Source organism: Centropristis striata, chromosome 6, assembly GCF_030273125.1.
Source record: "Centropristis striata isolate RG_2023a ecotype Rhode Island chromosome 6, C.striata_1.0, whole genome shotgun sequence".
NCBI classification, from domain to species: domain Eukaryota; kingdom Metazoa; phylum Chordata; class Actinopteri; order Perciformes; family Serranidae; genus Centropristis; species Centropristis striata.
Window position 1 is genome coordinate 8,182,330 of NC_081522.1, and position 21,167 is coordinate 8,203,496.

The window sequence follows — 21,167 nt, forward strand, 5'->3', positions numbered from 1 at the left end:
GACATCAGGACACTGTCTCACTCTCACACACATACACACACACACACACACACACACAGAAACACACACACGTAAAGACCCACATTCTACAGGTATACATTTCGACTTGGTAAAATGTCATTCATCCATTCAAGCTTTCACCAGCCACACACCTTTCAACACTCCATATTTCACAAGTGGTTAGGAGGGAAATGAAGCAGCATTTCCTCACACTGACGAAAAGCAAACAACTGAACTATATCATTTTTTTTTATTGCTGAAGCAAGTACAAACAATAATAACAAACATTCAAACAAAGCAATCCACCTCTTAAAGACTCACAATACATTTTTGGCAGGATTCAACTCATGTGCACAGCTGACAGCAGGGTACACTTTAAAGTAAATTACAGGCATTATTAAAACAGAGTGCATATTTCCATTGTCTTAAAACCTTTATTGCAGCAGCTGCAATGCAAATAAACTGTAAAGTAAGTGGCATGTAATCTGATGATAGAAAAGCAAGACTACTTCCTGCCGGTTAAATAAGAATTGCAATGCTTACACACATATTCATAGACACGGTTTGTGCTTATATTACATAATTATGTGTTTTAACAGCTACAAGTTAAAAAATAGGTAATAAACCCATGTGTTGTTGACAGAAACTGCGTGCACACTGTGTCTTTGGCTGCAGTCCTGAACAGAATATGTCACTGTTCATTTTCTTCAGGTCTAAGATGGAGGATTTATGGGCAACACTTTATTATAAGGCACCATTTATAAGGGTCTTAGTAACTAATGGTTCTCATTTTCTAGGGTGTGTGCAGTTATAAATGCCTATGAATCTATTATTTATTTTAAATTTTAACTATCTGAATAGTGTGCCTATAACCACAGTAAAATACTGTGCCATTGACTCTGTCAATAACCCCTTTCTGTTTTTTCATAGCGATCATAGCGACCCTTTCTATAGTTGGTAAGGCATGTCACTCAAAAACAAACCAACACGAGAAAAAGTCACAGAATTCCCCAATAGAGTTTCATCCTTTGGGGGATTGTGACGATCCATTGAGTAGATTTTGAGATATTTCACTGAATAATTAAAAAGTTAGACCTGCTGGTAGCTCATCAAAGTCATGTCTATACCAAACTTTATGGCAATGCATCCAATCATTGTTGAGATATTTCAGTCTAAACCAAAGAGACGGATCAACAGACTGACATTTCCATTCTTGCATTAGAGAGGGATTTTTCACAACCTGGTATCTCCAACAATTGCTTGCTCGGACAAACCAAGAAAGTATAGAGACCATTATTACAAGAAGGCGGTGGAGATGGATTGGACACATCATGCGAAAAGAACAGGATTACATTACAAGAACCGCTCTACACTGGACACCTGAAGGCACTCGAAAGAGAGGACGACCCAAAGAGACCTGGCGTCGAACAGTGGAGAAAGAACTGAAAGCCATGAAGCAGACCTGGAGTTCTATCCAAAAGCTCGCCCAAAACAGACAGGAGTGGAGATCCTTTGTTGCTGCCCTAAATGCCACTAGGCATAAAGGGCAGTAAGTAAGTAAGTAAGGTATCTCAAACACCTGCTCTTATTATCATTACTGAAGTCATTAGTTACTATTTATATACCCTTCATAAAGGATGCCTTATTATAAGTGGTGCTGACTTATGAAATTACTCTATTATATACAGGCTAATCACCAAACATCCAGCTCAGTGGCAGTATACTCTAACAATTCAAATGCAAGCAGTGAGATGGACATTAAACAGCCTTGGCTATCATATGGAGTCAAAATACTGGAGTGACTATCATCCCAAAAGGCAGTGAGTGTGTATGACAATAAAACACATGCTTATTAATGGGTTTAAGCTTTATGACAATGCATGACAAGAAGAGCGGACACGTCAGTGTGGCTTGAAAGCAATATAACATTTCAGCATCCTGATAGTCAACTGAAACGTGTAACCTTGACTAAACAGATGGATACTACGCAATTAATCACAGATAAAGCATTAAACATGTGGTACTTTGTCCTGAAAACATTGATGACATCTTCCTTGAATTTCTTTGTCATAAAAATCAAGTCAGTTCTGATGAAAACAATAAATATTTTAAGACTTTTGAGGAAAGATTTCTGTAGACTTTGATGCTGGTCCCTCGTTTTTTCCTCATTCTGGTGTTAACTTGATGCAAAGTACAGGTACGTTGGAGGGAAATGGATGCACATAGTAGCAGAGCCTTGTGTTTGGTCAGGTGATGCTTGATTTGAATGGTGATGTCATGGGTTAGGATCTCATGTATTCTAATAGAGAGAGAGACAGACATTGAAAATCAGTCAATGAATCCATCAATTTTGCATTTAAAACTGCATAACTTTTATTAGGTGTTAGATTATATTCCGGGCTTTATCAATCCTTTTACATGCACATGTGCATTAATGTATATGTTGTATGTGCATGTGTTTGTATCAGTCAGTTCTACTAATGTGGACACAAACCCTGCAGAGAAAGCCATTGACGTGTGTGTGTGTGTGTGCGTGTGTGTGTGTGTGTGTGAGATTGAAAGCTGTAACTTTGTCATTTGCCCTTTACTTCATTCCTCTGCAGTCTATTTCTGATGAAGAAGCGGGGAGGTTACAAGCGAGGAACGCTATTTAGGGTCGGAGTCAACACTCGACAAACACTTTTCCACTACTATTGTTCACGCTCTGACTCAAGCTTCGGAGGCTTGGTGTGAGAAGAAATGTGACTTTTGAACATGAAGAAGAAAGGCAGCTTTACTAGACTAACATCAGCTGATGCTTTAATGTATTTTTTAAATAATTATTGCACATTTAAACTTTCCCTGCAGGCTGTACGGATACATGGGAAGTCTTTATCAGTAGTAATGAGTGAATAAGCCCAGCGATCGAGCCCGATTTGCTGCCTAAACCGTTAGTAATCCTCCCCAGCAGTCAGTTGTAATGTGAAAATCAAGCAGCTGCACTCTGGTATGCCTAACAACTCGCCAACACTGCGGCATTGGACAGCCCAGGTGGCACCGGGTGAACAGTGCACTGCAAAGACACGACAGCCATCCCAGGAGTCTGGAGGGTTCTTTATACTGGGAAACAAGGTCAGGGTGACGGGGTTTTTTTTAAACACAAAGCTGAGCCCGTGCCCAAACATCTCCAGCAGCAGATTTGATTTACAGTGAGCAGCTTCTCTGGCACAAAGGGAAGGGTAGTGGGTTGTAGCAGTTATGAGTCCACAAGGGGCTATAAATCAGTCATGGCCTGCCAACCCCCCCACGTTGCCCAGAAAATGTTTTGAAGGACAGAGACACTGACATCTAAACTCTGCTTCCTCCAGGACTGATCGAGATAAAGCCTGGTTTAACACAGACTGTATGAAAGAAGTGGACGTAGCCTCCAGGTATAAACAGTGAAGCCAATGTGGAAGTACCTTAATCCTGTATTGTTTCTAATGGCCAGCAGGGGTCTCCACTGGCTGCACAAAGAATTGACTGATTGTATAGAAGTCAATGAGAAAGTGACCCTACTTTTCACTTGATTTATTAACTCAGTAAATATTTTCCTCATGCATTTATGATTTGAATCACTAGTTTCAAGTCTTTTTTAATACAGCATGAAGTTCATTTTGTAAATTATAGTCCTATTTAGAGTAAAATAGACAATAAAGCAGGGTATGCCTTAGGGTGGGGCTACCTTGTGATTGACAAGTCTATACCATGGCAACGACATAATACACATGCTTGGCACTGTGTCTATTTAAAAAACTGTGAAGTTGTTTTTGTCTCATCATTTTTACCTTTTCAAAGTGTGTTTTCAGTTTGTCAAAGATAATTGTAATATTTTGGTCGCCTTAAATGTCCTGTTCTGCGTTTAGTTGAATTAGAAGACACTCTAAACTGGCCACCTCCAGTCATTTCATTGAGGAGAATGTTATAGAGGGGAAGCAGTTTGGGTCACAGCTGTAAATGTGGTGCAGTAAAATGTACAATAAATTCTGCTGAAATGTAGTGAAGTAGAAGGATAAAAATATAATAAAATAAGTTCTAATGTACAGTTCCTGAAATAATGCACTAAGGAACATCCAACTACTATCTAGAGGAACTTAAAAGCCTTACCATTAGCGAAACTTGCTCCTGACTCCAACTGCCACCTGTAAACAAAAGGGGACAGAGGAACAAGTTAGAAATAAAGAAAAGGAGGAAGCAAATGTCAAAAAATGGTGGGATGATGGGGTCTCATTGGTGGGAGTGATGTGAAAAATATTTAACAACATGCTCTATTTATAATATGTCAGGTCTCTTCGACGTGAAACAACAGAGTTAAATCCCACATCATCTTTTTTAAGCACTCCTGGCTTTAAAAAAAAATCTTACAGCATTCAAACATAACCACATGCACTCAACCATAATGTCCTTCTAAAGCTTTGCACAGTGCATCCAAAATGTCCTTTAACAGCATGTAGATCACATTCATGTATGACAGCAATCGTTGTTCCAAATAGAAAACCACATCAGAGCCAAGGAAAACTATTTATGTCCTCAAACCCAGTGTGGAAGCTATTGATAGCAAATACATAATATTCTGCTTATTACAACACGTGCATTACATGGAGGAGGAAGAAAAATACAGAAATCAACATCAATAACAGCCATGTCCGTCATCACATCAACATCAGTAATTCCACTTCAGTTCAGAAAACTCAAAGAGAGTTATTTTCTACTTTTTTATGTTTAATGTTTTCTATGTAAAACTGGGAATGTTAAAATGTTACTGGACCCTCCTCTGCTCTCCCCCAAAATTACCAAGATTACCCTCCCTTCAGTAAAAAGAACATAATATATCTCCTTCTCTTTATCACACTCCATCCCCCCAATATGTTTAAAACAGTCCCATACTTAAAACTCATGCATAAAAATTTTAATTAAATTACATGTTCACCTTTTGAATTGACTGAACTGAAAAAACAAACAAAATCAACAGTGTTTCCAGATTGGAGCCCAATCAGAACCTAAACCCTGCCCAATCGTAAAAATAAAAGGAAGCCAAATCTTGAATTATAAGGAATTTATTTTAGTTACACTGATGAATAACAGGAGCCATAAAGAAAAAAAAGCCTATTAGACACTACTAGAATAAATGTTTTTTTATAAGGTTTTTGCTGCAAGTTTTTTTCTACAGGGCTATGACAGAATAATAATTGGAAAAATAATTAAAGTTTCAATTTAGTTATAATAAACTGAAATTGTTTTTTGGTTATTGCTGAGCTAACAAAACTCAACTTGTACCAAAAGTAGCCCAAATTATCCCAACCTACTAAAACTATTCTAACCTGCAAAGTTAAGGAAAACTGTCCGAAATGGGTGGGAAATGGCTAATCTGGCAACACTGATCACTATCACATGTGTGTAGAAACAGCATGAAAACACCACAAAGATCAATCACTCTGTGTGGGTGGAACATGCATTGAGTGTTGTCACACAGATCAGCAAGTTACCTCTTTCACCTTTCTATTAGGTAGACTGAATGAAACAAACAAACAGGATGTCACTATAAAGCTTTTGAAACATGAACGTATCCCCTTCTTCCTGGTACAGGTGTGTTTGTGCGTGCATGTGTGTTACCTTGGCAGGTGCAGAGCTCTTCTTGGTTTCCCACATGCCACGCTTGTTACCGATGTCACTTGGCTTCACATCCTGTCACGAACAACCATAACTCTATTAGTCTGCTGCAGTGGTGGAATTCGTATTCTCATCTTTTACTGAAGCAAAAGTACCAACACAACAGTGTAGAAATACTCTCATACAAGAAAAAGTCATGCATGCGGAAATATAGACATTTATATAATTGGATTGCAATTATTAATAATTATTAGTGTGTAAGCATCACTTTAACGCTGCAGCTGTTAATGGTTGGGGTTAATTTTCCCTACGATACACTGCTAGGAAGCTTAATCTTTTAACATACGTCAGAATTTGAAACCCAGATCAAAAAAGTTTGGATGCTAAGAAAATCTACAACCTAGAAGACCGAAGAAAAACTGAATGCATTGATTGTCAAATAGTTTGTGACCTACAGTCAATTGAATACAGTACAAAGACAAGATATGTAACGCTCAAACTATTTTCTTTTCATAATAGGAAACAGGGTCTTGTCAATGCAAGTGATTAACGAGTTATGGACAAATAATCTATTAAGAATTGAGATTGATCTTTTTTTTTAAAAACCTAGCTTATCTAATGTATCATGTTGGTAGAGTCAGCCAATCAGGCAACCTTCTGTACAACTGATCTTGAATCAGCTGCCAGGAACAACTTGGAACAAAAAGCAGAGCCCGAGATCAAAACAATTCCAGCTCCAACGAGGCATGAGCCGGAAACAAGTGCAAGACATTAAAAAAGCCGCTTTAGACCAGAATTTAGTGCTACAGCACTGGCTTTTAATGAGCCAAAACTGTTGGCTCAAGTTAAGTACCTGAAAAGTATACTACTACAGTATTGGAATACATGAGCTTAATTACTCCCAGGCAAGTATTTAGTACGCATGATGCTTCTTTATATTAGTGGAAGTTAAGGTAAAATGTATGCAAAATGGTACCTTCACCAGGAGGAAGAGCAGGCAAAGAACAGCAGGAACAGTGAGGAAAGCTGAGAAAAGGAGTGCAATTGCAAACAGGAAAGAAAGTCAGAAGAGATTTAAAGAACACAGTAAACATACAAAAGAGAATATAGACAATTAACACTTGTCTGCTGTACAGCTTTATCCCATCAGGGGGAGGTGTTGCAGCAAAAGTGAGGGCAAGGTTACAACCAACCACTCCTCTGCTGCCCAAGACGTTTGACACTAAAGATATCGCACTCATAAATTTCACGTTAGAACAATGTCACACGTCACTGGGCAATGCTTCTGCATGTGGACATGGTGTAATGTCTCCAGAAGACCTGGTGAGATTAGCAGCTGGTGTCCTACTTTAAGAAAAGGACACAGTGTCCATCAAACAGTGGTGGAAGAAGCACTCAGATCTTTTACTGAAATTAAAGTGGTAATACTAAAATGTAAGAAGACACTGCTGCAAGTGAAAGTCCTGCATTAAGAATGTTACTAATTAAAAGTACAAAAGTATGAGCATCGAAATAGACCTAAAGTTCCAAAAGTAAAACTACTCATTATTCAGAATGGCCTATTTTAGGATGATATATTATAACCCTTCATAGTAATCAGTGATATGTTGTTATATGTTGCAGCTGGTAATGATGGAGGTAAATTACTTTATATAGCGCTGCACATCATCATTTAACAGTTTAATATATTCAGCGTGAATAAATATTACAACATTTTCCTCTGAGATGTAGTGGAGTAGAACTATAAAGTAATACAACATAAATATACTCAAAAAACAAGCACCTCAAAATTGGACTTTAGTATAATATTTAGTTGCGCTCCACCAAGCCATTAAGTACAGGAACTTTAAAAAAACCCTGCTCCATATGATACTAAATAAAACAAATGAATCATTCAACTTCTATCTCCTCGTTTGCTTGTTTTGTCAGTGTTGTGAAACAGGATAATAATGTCTGTGTGACAAATGTGAAGGGACATGACCTTTTCCCCTTGTCTGAAGGAGACTATAAACATGGAGTCACAGTGAGATTTAAAGGATAGATTTTGGCTTCAATTGAGTCAAATACAGAAAATAACGACTTGAAAAGAATGGTATGGTTTATGGGTTTTATGGGCTGTAATATAATCTTGAAATACCTCCAGAGGCCAAAGTGATTGATGTATGGAGGGGTGTAGAAACAGCAAAGAGGCACGTTGGCATTCAGCCACCTGACACAAACACAACTGCTGCTCGGAGCTTTGTGGTTGGACTGTTGCTGGCAACGTGAGCGTAATATTTTTCTGCCATCCAATGACTTTCCACAGGTATTGGCTTAAATACATTATTTTAAAAACTTTCACATTTGTGTAAAGAGTAAAACACTGGGTGTTATTGTGGCTTTGGGAGCAGATGTTGTGAAGTAAACTGTCCATGTGGTGTCACTAGACTCAAGACAGCAACAGTGTCCAGCTCTGGAGCTCAGATAAATAACGGCCGCAGCCAACAAAGGACTGGCATGTTGATGTGGAAATGAGGACATTAGCGTGTGCAGAATATCAAGGGATTACTCTCTTGCTGTAACACTGGTGTCTAATTTTCAACAGTGTGTATGTGTGTGATCAAGACAAGGGTTTATCAGGCCTTACTGCTGGCTTGGCTGCTGCTGCCGGTGATGCTGCGGCTGCTGGTGCTGCTGCTGGTGCGGGTGCAGGTGCTGCGGTCTTCTCTGCCTCTGGAGGCTTTGCCATCCAGCTGTTGACACGTCCGGACACGCCTCCTTTGATACCAGCCAATTCCTAGAAGAAAGACCCCTCTCAAATACTCAGATCTCATATGAGTAAATCTCTCAACCCTCCCCTCGTGACTCTTTTTCTCTCACCTTGCTGACAGGAGATGGACTTTCAGCGGCACCGCCAACGTTTCCTTTCTCCCACATGCTCTTGATGCTCCGTGCGCCTCCTGTAGGAATATCTGCCATCGGAGACCTTGCGGATTTGCCGTCTTTGTTTCCCTGTGGATGTAGAGGATGGATTTAACTACTTTTACATGAAAATGTGGATCAGTGATGGAAAGTAACCTTTAATGAAGTATTGCCTTTAGTACAATTTTGTAAAATCTTTCAGTTTGTATTTACATTAGATGTTACTTTATACTTCTACTATCTGTCAGAATAAAACATGTCACTTTTTTCCCCACAACTTTTATTTGACAGCTATGATTACTAAGTACCTCACAGATTAAGATGTATCATTCAAAACATATAACAAGCGTATAAAATAAGAAATACATTGTTAAAGATTAAAGACAAAAAGTGTCTAATTTGGACCTCTTGTTATGTTTAGGATGTCTATTGGTTGTTATCAGCTTCACCAGAGACAGATTTCCTTTCTTAACTTCTTAGATGATGTCATTTAAACAAGCATGGCGAGGCACAAAGAGATGAAATGAATCAATGTCGAACAAAACAAGAAAAGACTCATTCCAGTGTCCAAAGACTGATTAGAAATGTTTGTTTTTTGTTCTCTCAACCTCATTCATCACGTCTTGACTTCCTCACATTAATCTTAATCTAATGTTGCTTACGCATTGATGCATCAACAATCTGATGATGTCATTAAAGGAATATTTTTGCTCTTTTTTTTTTTGCACTTTAACTTTTGTTAAAACTTCTGTACTTTGACTTAAAGGTGCAAGGTAAGATTGGTGCAATGTGTAAGATTTGAACAGATTTTTAACTTAAAACATTCACGACTTCTCTGATTGTGATTCAGACATATCTATTAAAATTAGCAGACTAACCAGGTAGCCCCGGCTCATCCTGTCTTGTAATATGACTTGTGCCCCAATAGGCAGGAGCGAGACACTGTAGTGTCCAGTCTGCCCTCACAGTATGCCCTCAACTGTTAGCAGCTTTCAACCTTAAACTAAAACTAAAATTAAGACCTACAATTGAACTGAGATTCTTTGTTCAAAAGACTGTTGCAATGGACGGGTCCCTGAAGAGTCTCAGCTCTACCTCTGCAGAGCTCGGCTGCAGTCTTAATTCTGCCCCCTAATTTTTGGAGCATAGCCAGGAACTACACATTGCCCCTTTAAGTAGGATTTTGAATGTAGGTACATGTAATGGAGTAGTTTCTCATAGTTGTAATAGTACTTTTGCTTAAGGATTGAGTACTTCACTGCTGAGGTTAGAGCATAATGAGCCTCACCTGGACAGCAGAGGCGTACTGTTCCATTCTGTTGCCTATCTTGGAGACAATTGGAGTGTGAGACACTCTCCCTGCAGTGCTGTGTGGACAAAACAACACGAGACAAAAAATTAACAGTGTCTGGTTTATTAGTCTATTTTTTTATTTTTTTTTTACTGTAAAATACCTTTTATGGCTCACCTTTTCTGGGCTGATTTGCTCAGGAATTCTGCCTTCTCGCCAATCTGTATAAAAAAGCAAGCATAATTTAAGGTTTTAAACCAGTTTGTGGCTGACATTTACAAATAACTACTGTCAGCCAGGTCAGGCTGTCCTGGCTTCCTTCCTGTCTCCAAGACGACCTCACTGAGAGGCAGACCAGTCCGTCCCTGGGAAGGTCTCTCTGTACTCAGAGCCTGAGTAATTGAACTGGAGAGTTTGGCTGTCAGGGAGCCAGGATACACACACACAGACACACAGACACACAGACACACACACACACACACACACACACACACACACACACACATAGACACACACACACACACACACACACACACATAGACACACACACACACACACACACACACAGACACACACACACAGACACACAGACACACACACACAGACACACACACAGACACACACAGTGCCGCTGGTCAAAATGAATTATATCTCCTGTGTACGCGCAGAGTTACACACACAATTCCTCTGAACATTCCTCCAAAAATACTCAGGCAAGAAAATTACCCCGTCATGGTCAAAAGCAGCCATATTTGAGTAGAGAGCAGACGCCAGCTCACATCTTTTTTTATTCTTGTCAACTAACAACATGTGGGTAATATCAGAGGAATTAAAATGGGAACAAAACAAATAACCACATTAGACCACAAAACATGATTCACAACTGGAGGCAACAAGATCTGTCGTTACATTGGAGCAAAGACAACCTCTGTAATGTTGTAAAGTAGCGATGGTGACTGGAACAGTATGATATTGGAGAATGAGATTTTGTTTGTGGTGCTCACAACATTTAAACTGACAAATGTTGTGGTTTTTACATGTTAGTTGTTGTGCTGTAAAGCAACTCCAAGATGTCTGAATCTCTGCTCCAAAGCTCACCTTTGAGGAGCCTTTGGGACTGATAGCAAAGACAGGTTTTGTAGACTCTTCCTCCTTCTGTTTCTTCTTCTCTGCAGCCTCCGCCCTCCTCTTCTCTATCTCCTCCTTCATCCTCTTCTTCTCCTCCTGTTACCAAAACCACAAATCAAACCAAAGCAAATTGATGTTTTACATCTTCCATTTCCTATGAGAAAAATATCACATTGTGAAATACTTCACTGGTATCTCTGAACGTAAACTCCATTCTCACCTGTTCTTTGGCTTTCTTTTCCTCCTGCTCCTGTTTCTTCTGCTTCTCCTCCTCCTCCATGATCTTCCTCCTCTCCTCTCTCTTCTTCTTCAGCTCCTCCAGCTCGACCTCTGCGTCCTGCTGCTTCAGCTTCATCTTCTCGAAGTCCTCGCTTTCTGCATCGTTTCGCCGGCGCTTCAGCTCCTGCAGCTTACGGTCGGCCTCCTGGCGCTCCGCGTCACTGGCCTTGCTGGAGGGAACATTATCCCTGTACACAGACACACACAATCAATTTCATAATCAGTACACAAAAACCTATACAAACTCAAGTCTTTCTTTATAATATACAAATTGAAAATTCTAACTTTACCTTGTTGTCTTCTCTGTTTTCTTAAGTTTATTCTCAAAGAGCCCTGAGTTCAGTTTGGCTGGTTCATTCTAGCAAAAAGGAAAAAAGGTTCAACAATCAAGTACTCTTCTGTATTTAAACTAAAAATATATTTACATAAAGGAAATAGAATTAGCATGATAAAATACCAACTTGCTGTAGGAGCTTTTAGCATGAAGCATCACTTAAAAATGTAGCAAAACATGGTTTTATCATGCTCTTTTTTCATATAAAACAAACATGATATCGAAATAACAAAATTGATCAATAAAATGTAATAAAAAAACAAGCTTATATAAAAAAAATAAGATAAATAAAACAATAAAAAAATACTAATAAATTACTTCAAATAAAGAATATTTAACATGACAAATTTACTTTACCTTGTCCTTAAATCCAAATTTCTTTGGCTTCTCCTCCTATACACAGTTGAAGACATAAATGAAAGAAGAAATTATTTAAATAATAAAAAAACAGCAAACTCAGTCAAAACTCATAATGTAAAAAATCCACAACAGAGCCATCAAACACTGGTGTAATCAAAGGCCGGGCAGTGAATGCAACACAGATGTAAACACATCACACTGTGACATCCACCTCTTTCATCCATGTGGCAAACAAAACACTGTGACTGCTCAGCAGCCTGTGACCAACACAAAACCATATCACACAGTAAATATCTGTGAAGCGAGAACTAAGCCTGGATAAATCAAACGTGCTCCCTCAGTGTCACTTTATCTGATGTATTTGTGTTACGTTATAAATGTCTGTATTCTGTTATTTTACAAACGGGATCATAAATCCGACATTTGACATTTTTAAGCAGCTGTTGTATAATAAATGACATAAATACCTCCTCTTTCTTCTTCTTCTCCTCCATCTCTCTCTTTTTACGCTTGTCGTCCTCCTCCTTTTTCTTCTTCTCCTCAGCCTCCTTTTTCCGCTTTTCCTCCTCTTCTTTCTTCTTCTTGTCCTCCAGCTCTTTCTTCTTCTGCTTTTCCTCCTCCTCCTTTTTCTTCTTCTCTTCCAGCTCTTTCTTTTGTTTTTCCTCTTCTTCTTTCTTCTTCTTTTGCTCCATCTCCTTTTTTCGCTTGTCCTCCTCCTCTTTCTTCTGTCTCTCCTCCATCTCCCTCTTTTGTTTTTCCTCCTTCTCCTTTTTCAGTTTTTCTTCCTCCTCTTTCCTCAGCCTCTCTTCCATTTCCTTTCGTTGTTTTTCCTCTTCCCTCTTCTTCATTTCCCCCTCCTCCTCCTCCTTGGCCTTCTCCTCCATTTCTCTTTTTTGCCTTTCTTCTTCTTCTATCCGCAGCTTTTCTTCCATTTCTTTTTGCTGCCTTTCTTCCTCCTCTTTCTTGAGCTTTTCCTCCTCTCTTTTTTGCCTTTCCTCCTCTTCTATCCTCAGCTTTTCCTCTATCTCTTTTTGCCGTCTTTCCTCATCTTCTTTCTCCTTCCTCTCTTCTTCCTCCTTGTCAACATCAGGAACAGCTTCCTCTTCAGCATCTTTCTTTCCTGAATCGGGCTGATCAACCTCTTCTTCTGTTGCTGCAGATTTCTCCTCAGTCTCCTCCTACAAAGTAAAGTTTTGTGTCAATTTATACACTAATATCAACAAAATTAAGTTCAAAGAAAACTAAAATAAGAGACCTACCTCATTCCTTGTGCTCGCTATTCTTGATTCTTCAACAGATTCCTGTCAAGGAACACAAAAACATGTGACAACAGAATCATTTCACTCCAACTGTTAAAATCTTCAGCCATCGATCACATTACCTTCTCATCTTCCTGCTTGTCCTCTTCCTCTTTCCTCCAGGAGTTGGTGTCAGTTTCTGCCACCTCCTCTTGGGCTGGTTTCTCCTCCTCATCTTCCTCTGTGTGTCGCTGTCTGCTGCTGTCGATGGAGGACTGCTCTTCCAGTGTGCTATCGGTGCCGTTGGTGGTGCCAATGGTGGGGTCAAGCTCCTTCTGTCTCTCCATGGCCTCCTTCATCCTCTTCTGCCGGCGCTCCTCCCTCTTCGCCAGGCGCTCCAGCAGAACCTGGTCATCATCTGCACCTTCAGTATCGGCTGTGATGGAAGACTCCGTCACACTGTGAGCACAGGAAATACACTTGTTCATTAGAGCAGTGGAGCCTGCAATTCAAGTCTGATCACAGTTAAATCTCTAAAACCTAATTTTATGTCTCATTATGTGTGATGGTACAACATCTAGCTCCCTGATTGTATCTTTCTGCTGGGCATGTGATTATCAATACACAAAAACTGCAAAATATTCTACTACTGTTGTGAAAAATATTTGTACCAAGGTGTCTCACTTGGAATTAAGGAGAATAAAATGCATTAAAATCAATTAAAAAACAGCTGTTGCATACCTGTCTTCATTTGTGCAGAACATTTTTCATAAACTAAAAATGAATATATTTTAAAAAAAAATACAATATTTCCCTCTGAGAACTAGTTTAGTAGAAAGTAGCATTAAATAGATTTTTGAACACAGAACAAAACACCAAATTCACAATAAACAGACCAAAATCAAACCGCTTCATCCTGATAAACACAAACACAACAGATCACATCAACAGATCTAAGAAACAAAATAAATAACAAAACATTAAAAATGTGGGGGGAAAAAAGGTAAGTGGATGAACAAAATTTGATCGTAGTTCAAATAATATACATTTTCGATCATAATACATAAAACCATGGATGTTTTTAAGTCCTTAAAATTGTATGTTAGTTCACTACTTGAGTAAATGTACTTACTTTCCACCACTGCCGATAAGCAGCAAAAAATATTTATGGATTGATAGGTGCTAACCAACTAGCAGTACTGTTGCTAATGTGACTGGAGCAGGTCTGTTTAAGTTTTAAACTATCAATCACATGTTATAACTACATGGTATGGTTTATATCAACACCCACAGCAGCCACACTGAACTTTTTCTGTCCTGTAAGTCCTGCAGACGACAGGCTCTTCATCCTGAACATACCTGAGGATAATCAAGTACTGAGAGCAGAAAACTGTAAATCCACCCAGCTCAGTGGCAGAAATCTCCAAAAGGACTCAATCACAGGTGGGAAGCTTTTTGTTTCACTGTTCACCGTCTTGTGAATCTCTTGCTCTCCTTGTTTCCAACCACAAAGTTTTATAAACCGTTCATAGACTTCATACCTGTTAGTGTCAATCACATCAGTGTCTCCAGACTCTCTCATCTTCTTCCTCTCCTCCCTCGCACGTCTCCTTTGCTCCCGAGCTTCCTCTTCGTTATCATCGTTGGTGCAACCAGTCCTGAAATATCACACTCTCAGATTTACTCCAAAATGACACAGAACATGGAAATACAAAAATCAAACAAACAAAAAACTTAAACTGAAATTTCACTTTGGGGTTTGAAGTTAAGCCGTCACTTTTGGATTTTTTATAGTTAAATATTTATTGTATAGTTGTGTTTTTTAAAGGGAATAATAAAGTAAATTTCAAAGATTCACCAAAATGAAAGTCAAAAAGATTAAATTTCAAATGTGACTCTTAAGAATTTGCATTCATGATTACACATTTCATTAGAAATTTCACTAAAATAATCAGCCATAGCTTAGCATGGAAATGTCAGCTATTAACTTCTTTAAGGTGCAGCTCAGCACAGCCCAAGTTGATCTAGTCATAAAACTGTAATACAATTAGTTAATTAATAATGTCATTTGTGAATTAATTTACATTGTGAATTGTATATGGGCTTAAAACATCACGACATGAATATATGAAGTCAAAGCAATGTGTTGATTCCATTTGTTGGACACATTTGATGTTACATTTGAGAAAGCAAGAAGAAAATCAAAGATTTACACAAAAAATATATACATTATTTGGTGTAAAGCATCTGATGTTTATATATAAGACAAGATGGAAATGGGAGATGTCATAACAGAAGGAAAACATATTCTACATCTGTCTAAGATCAAAATGTCACAGAGAAAACTGAATATAACTCCAAAAGGGGTGACCCCTTTGGCATTTAACTATGTAAGAAACATAAAATCAGAGACAGACACGATGCTGGCAAGAAGATAAAGAGATACAGATTAGGGCAAAATTACCAACATCCTGACCTTCATTTCACTGTGAGTACTGTACACCCACAGTGAGACATCTGAGCATGCCAGGCGTGTCTCTTTCCAAGCATTACCAGGCTTTATGAGGCATGGAGAGAGCTTGAAATGGCCCACTGATAGTATTATTTCCCTCTGCTCTTCCTGAGTCCACAACACAATGATTTGCAGATGTTGTGAGAGGAAGAGGTGATGGGAACCACAAGAGTCATTTCTCGACTTTAAAACAGAAACAAAGAAAATCCAACAAATCCTCAGGCAAAGGTTTTTCTGCCATAGCATGGGTCACACCGAGAAATCATTGAAGCCATTTAAGTGGATATTACTCCAAGGGAGAGGGCTGTCAATATGTTGCAGTCATATTTCCGTGATGTGAAACATAATAAATAGAGGGAAATATGATGAAATAAACTAAACTCAAACTGTCAGAGTCTGAGGAGCAGGCTATCTCTTGCTAAAATAAAAATGGTAGACAAACATTCCAGCGTCTGCAGCGTTTCAACAGGCCACAGAGAAAAGCTAAGTGCAGGCTGTGTTGGCACTGCTGGCAGAGCTGGCTGCAGGACTGTGAGAAAAATTGTAAGGAACGCCTTTTTTTCCACTGGAGCTCTGATAGGACATCTGATAAGACAGAAACTGGAAGAAATTATGGTGGCAAACCAATTTGTTAGAGGGTGTGGCTGCAGGTTTTGGTTCCAAGCAGGCAAGATACAACAAATCAGCTGAGGGGAGACAGTTCAGTTGATTGATTGAATGAGTCGAGTCAGGAGTGATCCAGCTTGTTTGAAACCTAAATCTGCAGCCTCACACCCCTGCACTAAATTTAACCAAAGATCTATTTTCATCATGTCGTTTTAGATCCAAACTACTCAGCAAACATTTTGTTTGTTTGAGACATGGAAACCATTTCAATATATACAGTTGGAGCTTGATTATAGTATAGTGTTGTCTGTGTAACCAAAGCCTGATTTGTGTTATTCCTCTGTGTCATGGACCCTTTTTGTTATAAACCCACTTAATGAACCACATTATATCACTGAGTGACAATTTCCTTCACTAAAAAACAAGATGGATAGATAAAACAATAAATTTAGCTTTTTAGGCTTGTGGCTGATATCACAAAGTAATGAGAGATGGACTGACAGATTGGTCTATTCATAGGCTTTGTTAAAAATATATATTCAGTTTCATCCTTTCAGCGTCTTTTAGGTTCTGATAATCAAGGTTTTAATGTTTTTAATGTTGATTTTAAGTTGGTCTGTAATCAAGCAGCTGCTGATGGCTACAGGTGTCAGCAATTGTGTTGATTACTCAGTTTGTTTCCACATCTGGAGTCATTAACTCTCATTAGGTCTCAAGTATATCTGTCACATGCAAAAATATAATTTTTCCCCATCATTTTTAATATTGTTTTACTTTGAAACGGTACATTCACCCATTTACCTCCATTCCTTTAGTTTCACATCACAATTAATCATTTTCTCTTTCTTCTAATGGTGTTTTGAGATACCAGAGGTGTGTACTGAACAAATGTAGAAACAAAAACAAAAGAAGTCTTGCAGGTCAACATGGATTTCAACACAGATGCCTCGTGATTCCACTTGACAAGTCATATGTTATGAAATTGCAATGCAAAATAAAATATTTTTATTATTAAGTTCTGTTGCATTGGATTTAACAAAAAAAAAGTTATGTTATAAAGCCTTCATGATTTTTTTGTACAATAAATATATAATTACTGTTCATAAAATGTCATTACATTCTGTGAAGAGTAATGAGTTATATAATGATAATGATTATATCGGGATTTGAAACTCAAAGTTTAGGACTTGCCTGTCTTCACTTTGGACTTGAGACATATTTGAGACTTGGTCCCACCTCTTTGACATACTGTTCATTCACAGAGTCAGACTTGCAACTTTGCACCACCAGAGTGGATGTCAGCAATAACTCGTTTTGTAGTATTTCTCTGAGCACAAAGAGAGAGCGAGGGAGACAACAGAGAGCAGCAGCCTTATCCAAACAGCAGCACAGCTGACTGACTCCCTAGTGAGAGAAAAAGGCAGCAGAGATCACAAAGGCGTCATCGCCTCAGCACCGTCCAAGTCCATGTGGAGACACACAGGCTCTCACAACTCACTCATACAGAAATGCAAAAAACCCAAACCTTATACAAACAATAAGGAAGGAGAAATCTCGAGTCTTTCGAAATTGTTCAACACCATGGTTTGTTGCGCTATGGTGAATTTAGTCTTATAGCCAAGAAAAATTGGCTTTTCCACTATGAAACCCCACAGCACAGTTAAATTGGGACTTCCCTGTGAGCAGCTGGTGTCTAATAACTTTGGCAACAACTGCAAATATGGTTTATAAAAGCTGGGGGAAGGTTAGCGCCTGCTGATCAAATATAGTGTACTCTATCAGGTTTGTTTTGTGAGGCATTAGTCACACAGTCAAACACTGATAAGACTAATGAGGCTTATACTTAAGAGGTTGTGTCCTTTTATAGCATTTGTCCAATTGCATTTACTTTTTTTCCCTACTAAATTTAACTTGTGTTGTGAGTGTTCATGCCTATTAATGTGTGTTTGTTTTCTTTTGCTCAGCTGTTTTTTAGATGGTTCACTCACTCAGTCTCGAGGCGCATCTGCTCTCTCCTCTGCCTCCTCAGCTCCATGCGGCGGTCAAAGTCATCGTCCATGATGCCCAAAAGATTCTCCTCACTTTCTCACTGAAAGACACAATTGTGATATCACGTCACGATATCAAGCCACTCAATCACTTACTCATTGGTTTATCCTGGGCTGCATACTTGAGCAACAATGTTTCATAAGGGCACACACACATGCTTGGAAAATCTTCTGATGGCTGCAGTATTTTTCAGAGTTCATTGGAATCTTGCAACCATGAGATGAACAAATTTCATCATCCCTGTATTTCCACAGTATTGTGAGATTTAATACCAAGTAATAAACCATCTTCACGCCAAAGAAAACATACTAAAAACAATTCATAAAGAGCTCAAATTTATCAACACATCAAAGTTTAGGGGCCCACCCATGACAGCTTCAGGAAAAACATAAAAAGTGCAGTGGCTGTTTGGTTTACAGTACCTGAGCAGCAGCTGAAGTTTAGTCCATAGACAGCGGTGTCTCCCTCTCTTCATACATCAACCTCTAAAGTCTGGTTTATATCTCAGCCCTTCTGCAGCACAAAGAATTCCTGCTTGTTCTTTCAGCGACTTTAACTACCAGAAAAGGCAAAGCCTGCCTCTCTGCTCCCCTCTCTTTCTCTCTCAGCCTCCCTCCTCCTCCTCAACCTGACTCCTGCTCTCTCACTCCGTCTCACTTTCCCCTCCCTGACCTCTGACTTCAGACTCCCTCAACAAACTGTTTCCCCCTGGTCTTGTTTGATGATGTTTTCTCTCTTTCTTTTTGTTGTACTGGAGCTTTGTTTGCCACTAAATGTGACATCCACACAAACTGATCTTAAATCAACCGATAAACCATTTAAGCAACATCCAGTCTTTGCTTGAAACTACTGGGCAGTAAGTAAATCAATAGAGAAATAAATACATTTTATTTGGCTTTTCTAAAAAGACATATACACCCATGGGCAGATTCTGAGACATTGGGCCGCTGGGCACAGACATGCAAAAGGCCCCACTACTCCTATTTAGAAGACAAAACAGAAACTTTGTGGTGGTTTTGCTAATATTTTTTGCTTTTCCTTCTGCATTTCTTTGTAGTTGCAATGCATATTTTTGTCGTTTTGTGTCTCCTTGACGTTATTTTGTGCCTGTTGTGTCAATTTGTTTGCCTCTTTGAAGTAATTTTGTGTCTATCTTTGGTCATTTTGTGTCTCTTTGTGGTTTATAGGTGTCACTTATAGTGACAGTTTGCAGGTAAAGCCCAGAGTGGCCCCTGTGTCTGGCCTGGGTCTGTTCAGTAATCCATTCATGAGTGCACCAGACTTTAAGGCTGCAACTTAGCTTTAAGCAGTTTTATTCTAAAAATGGCTCACACTCATTGGCCAGATTCCCATGAACATTCTACCAAGACCTTTTCTTTTTTTCTTTTTTCAAAGTGTTTTAGTAAGCAGATGATTTCTGTCATACTGACCTTGAGCAAATGTATAACCTGATCTCACTTTCTAATCAGTGTTATTCTATTTTTACTGGAACACAAACATACTTCATACAAAACATATAATAAAAAACTGATGCCATCTGTGTTTTGCACCAAACATTTATAAACCCTCAATGGTCTACAATATGATAAATGACTATCTACAAATAGTTTGGTTTACTGGCAGAGGAATCTAAGTATTATGAGAAATTTAAAAATAGGTTTGTTATTTGTTCTCTTGTAAACACTCATGACAATCGCTCTGACTTTTTAGAAAAGTCATCAAATCCTTGAATATTATCTCATTGCATCTTGCTCTTTCTTGAATTTTTGACTTAATTATTGGTTGTGTGTGAATATTTGTGTATTCAAATTGTGTACTATCTGGTCAAACAAATAATAATAAAACTACCTAACCTCCTTTGTAAAATAGACATGTAGGCCATATTTCCCTTGGACAGCTTCTTCTGAATTGCAGAGACTGGACGGACATAGTGGTACACCTCATTCATTCATAATAATAATAATAATAATAATAATCAGGTAACCCTGAACTCCCTCTACTCCTATTTAGGAGGTCTTCTGAAGCTCCATGTCATCAGACATAATGAAGTGATCATGTGAAATTCATAAAAAAGATGAAGTCTAATAAAGGTCTGCCAAAGTATATAATCTACAATCCAGTGTGTCTACACCAATCAATCTACAACACAAAGCCTTAATTAGGGTAAAGTACGAGCACCAAGCATTTCCCAAATCTTAATAATGTAAAACTGTAATAACATAACCTCCTGTCACCTTCTACAAAACGTCTTCTGATTATGGAGCAAGAAAATAGATGAATAATCTTGAGTGTTCATCTTTGTATAACTTGAGTGGGGCACATGGAAGGCACTTACCAGCTGCAAAATAAGCAGCTGCCATCAACCATATTTTGACTACCTTGTTTGAGTCTGTAAGAAAGCCTTTCAGAAACTCCAGCCAAGGGATTCAGAGGAACTCTCAAGTGTGGTTATAAGAAAGTTCAGCAACTCTGTCCCACTCAGAGGAGGAAGGCAAATGAAACCAACAAAGATCTCCAGACATGTTGGCTCAGTATTCATGTTTTACACATATAATTCCCTGTGTAAATAAATGATTACAGTTTAGGAGAAGATATCAGTTTGGGTTTGTTTAAAACAAAATACCAATACCCGCTGTACATACACCTCTAACAGTGTCAGTGAGCACAAAACAGTCCTGATGAGTGCTCAAAAGTCATTTGAGAACATGCTGCACAGGGAAAATGTCTGGCTTGCGTCATGAACAAATCATACATCCATCTTCTTTTTCTATAACAACATATTAAACAATGTTGGGAACTGAGATGACTTTATTTTCTTCATATCATTTTTGTGTTTTTTTC

At 38.6% G+C, this 21,167-nt stretch overlaps 1 protein-coding gene across 1 annotated transcript; it reads right to left on the reverse strand.

Annotated features, from left to right (window-relative positions):
• Positions 1-467: 467 nt before the first annotated feature.
• Positions 468-18,924, reverse strand: LOC131973854 (caldesmon-like). Its single transcript, XM_059335957.1, has 17 exons — positions 18,749-18,924; positions 18,266-18,366; positions 14,701-14,817; positions 13,303-13,618; positions 13,181-13,222; positions 12,389-13,099; positions 11,919-11,954; positions 11,518-11,585; positions 11,169-11,415; positions 10,919-11,044; positions 9,998-10,041; positions 9,818-9,896; positions 8,488-8,619; positions 8,255-8,404; positions 5,632-5,703; positions 4,126-4,160; positions 468-2,299 (listed from the first exon to the last, which is right to left on the reverse strand). The coding sequence occupies exons 2-16, from the start codon at positions 18,334-18,336 to the stop codon at positions 4,128-4,130; spliced, it is 2,244 nt and encodes a 747-aa protein (XP_059191940.1). The 5' UTR covers positions 18,337-18,366; positions 18,749-18,924; the 3' UTR covers positions 468-2,299; positions 4,126-4,127.
• Positions 18,925-21,167: the final 2,243 nt, after the last annotated feature.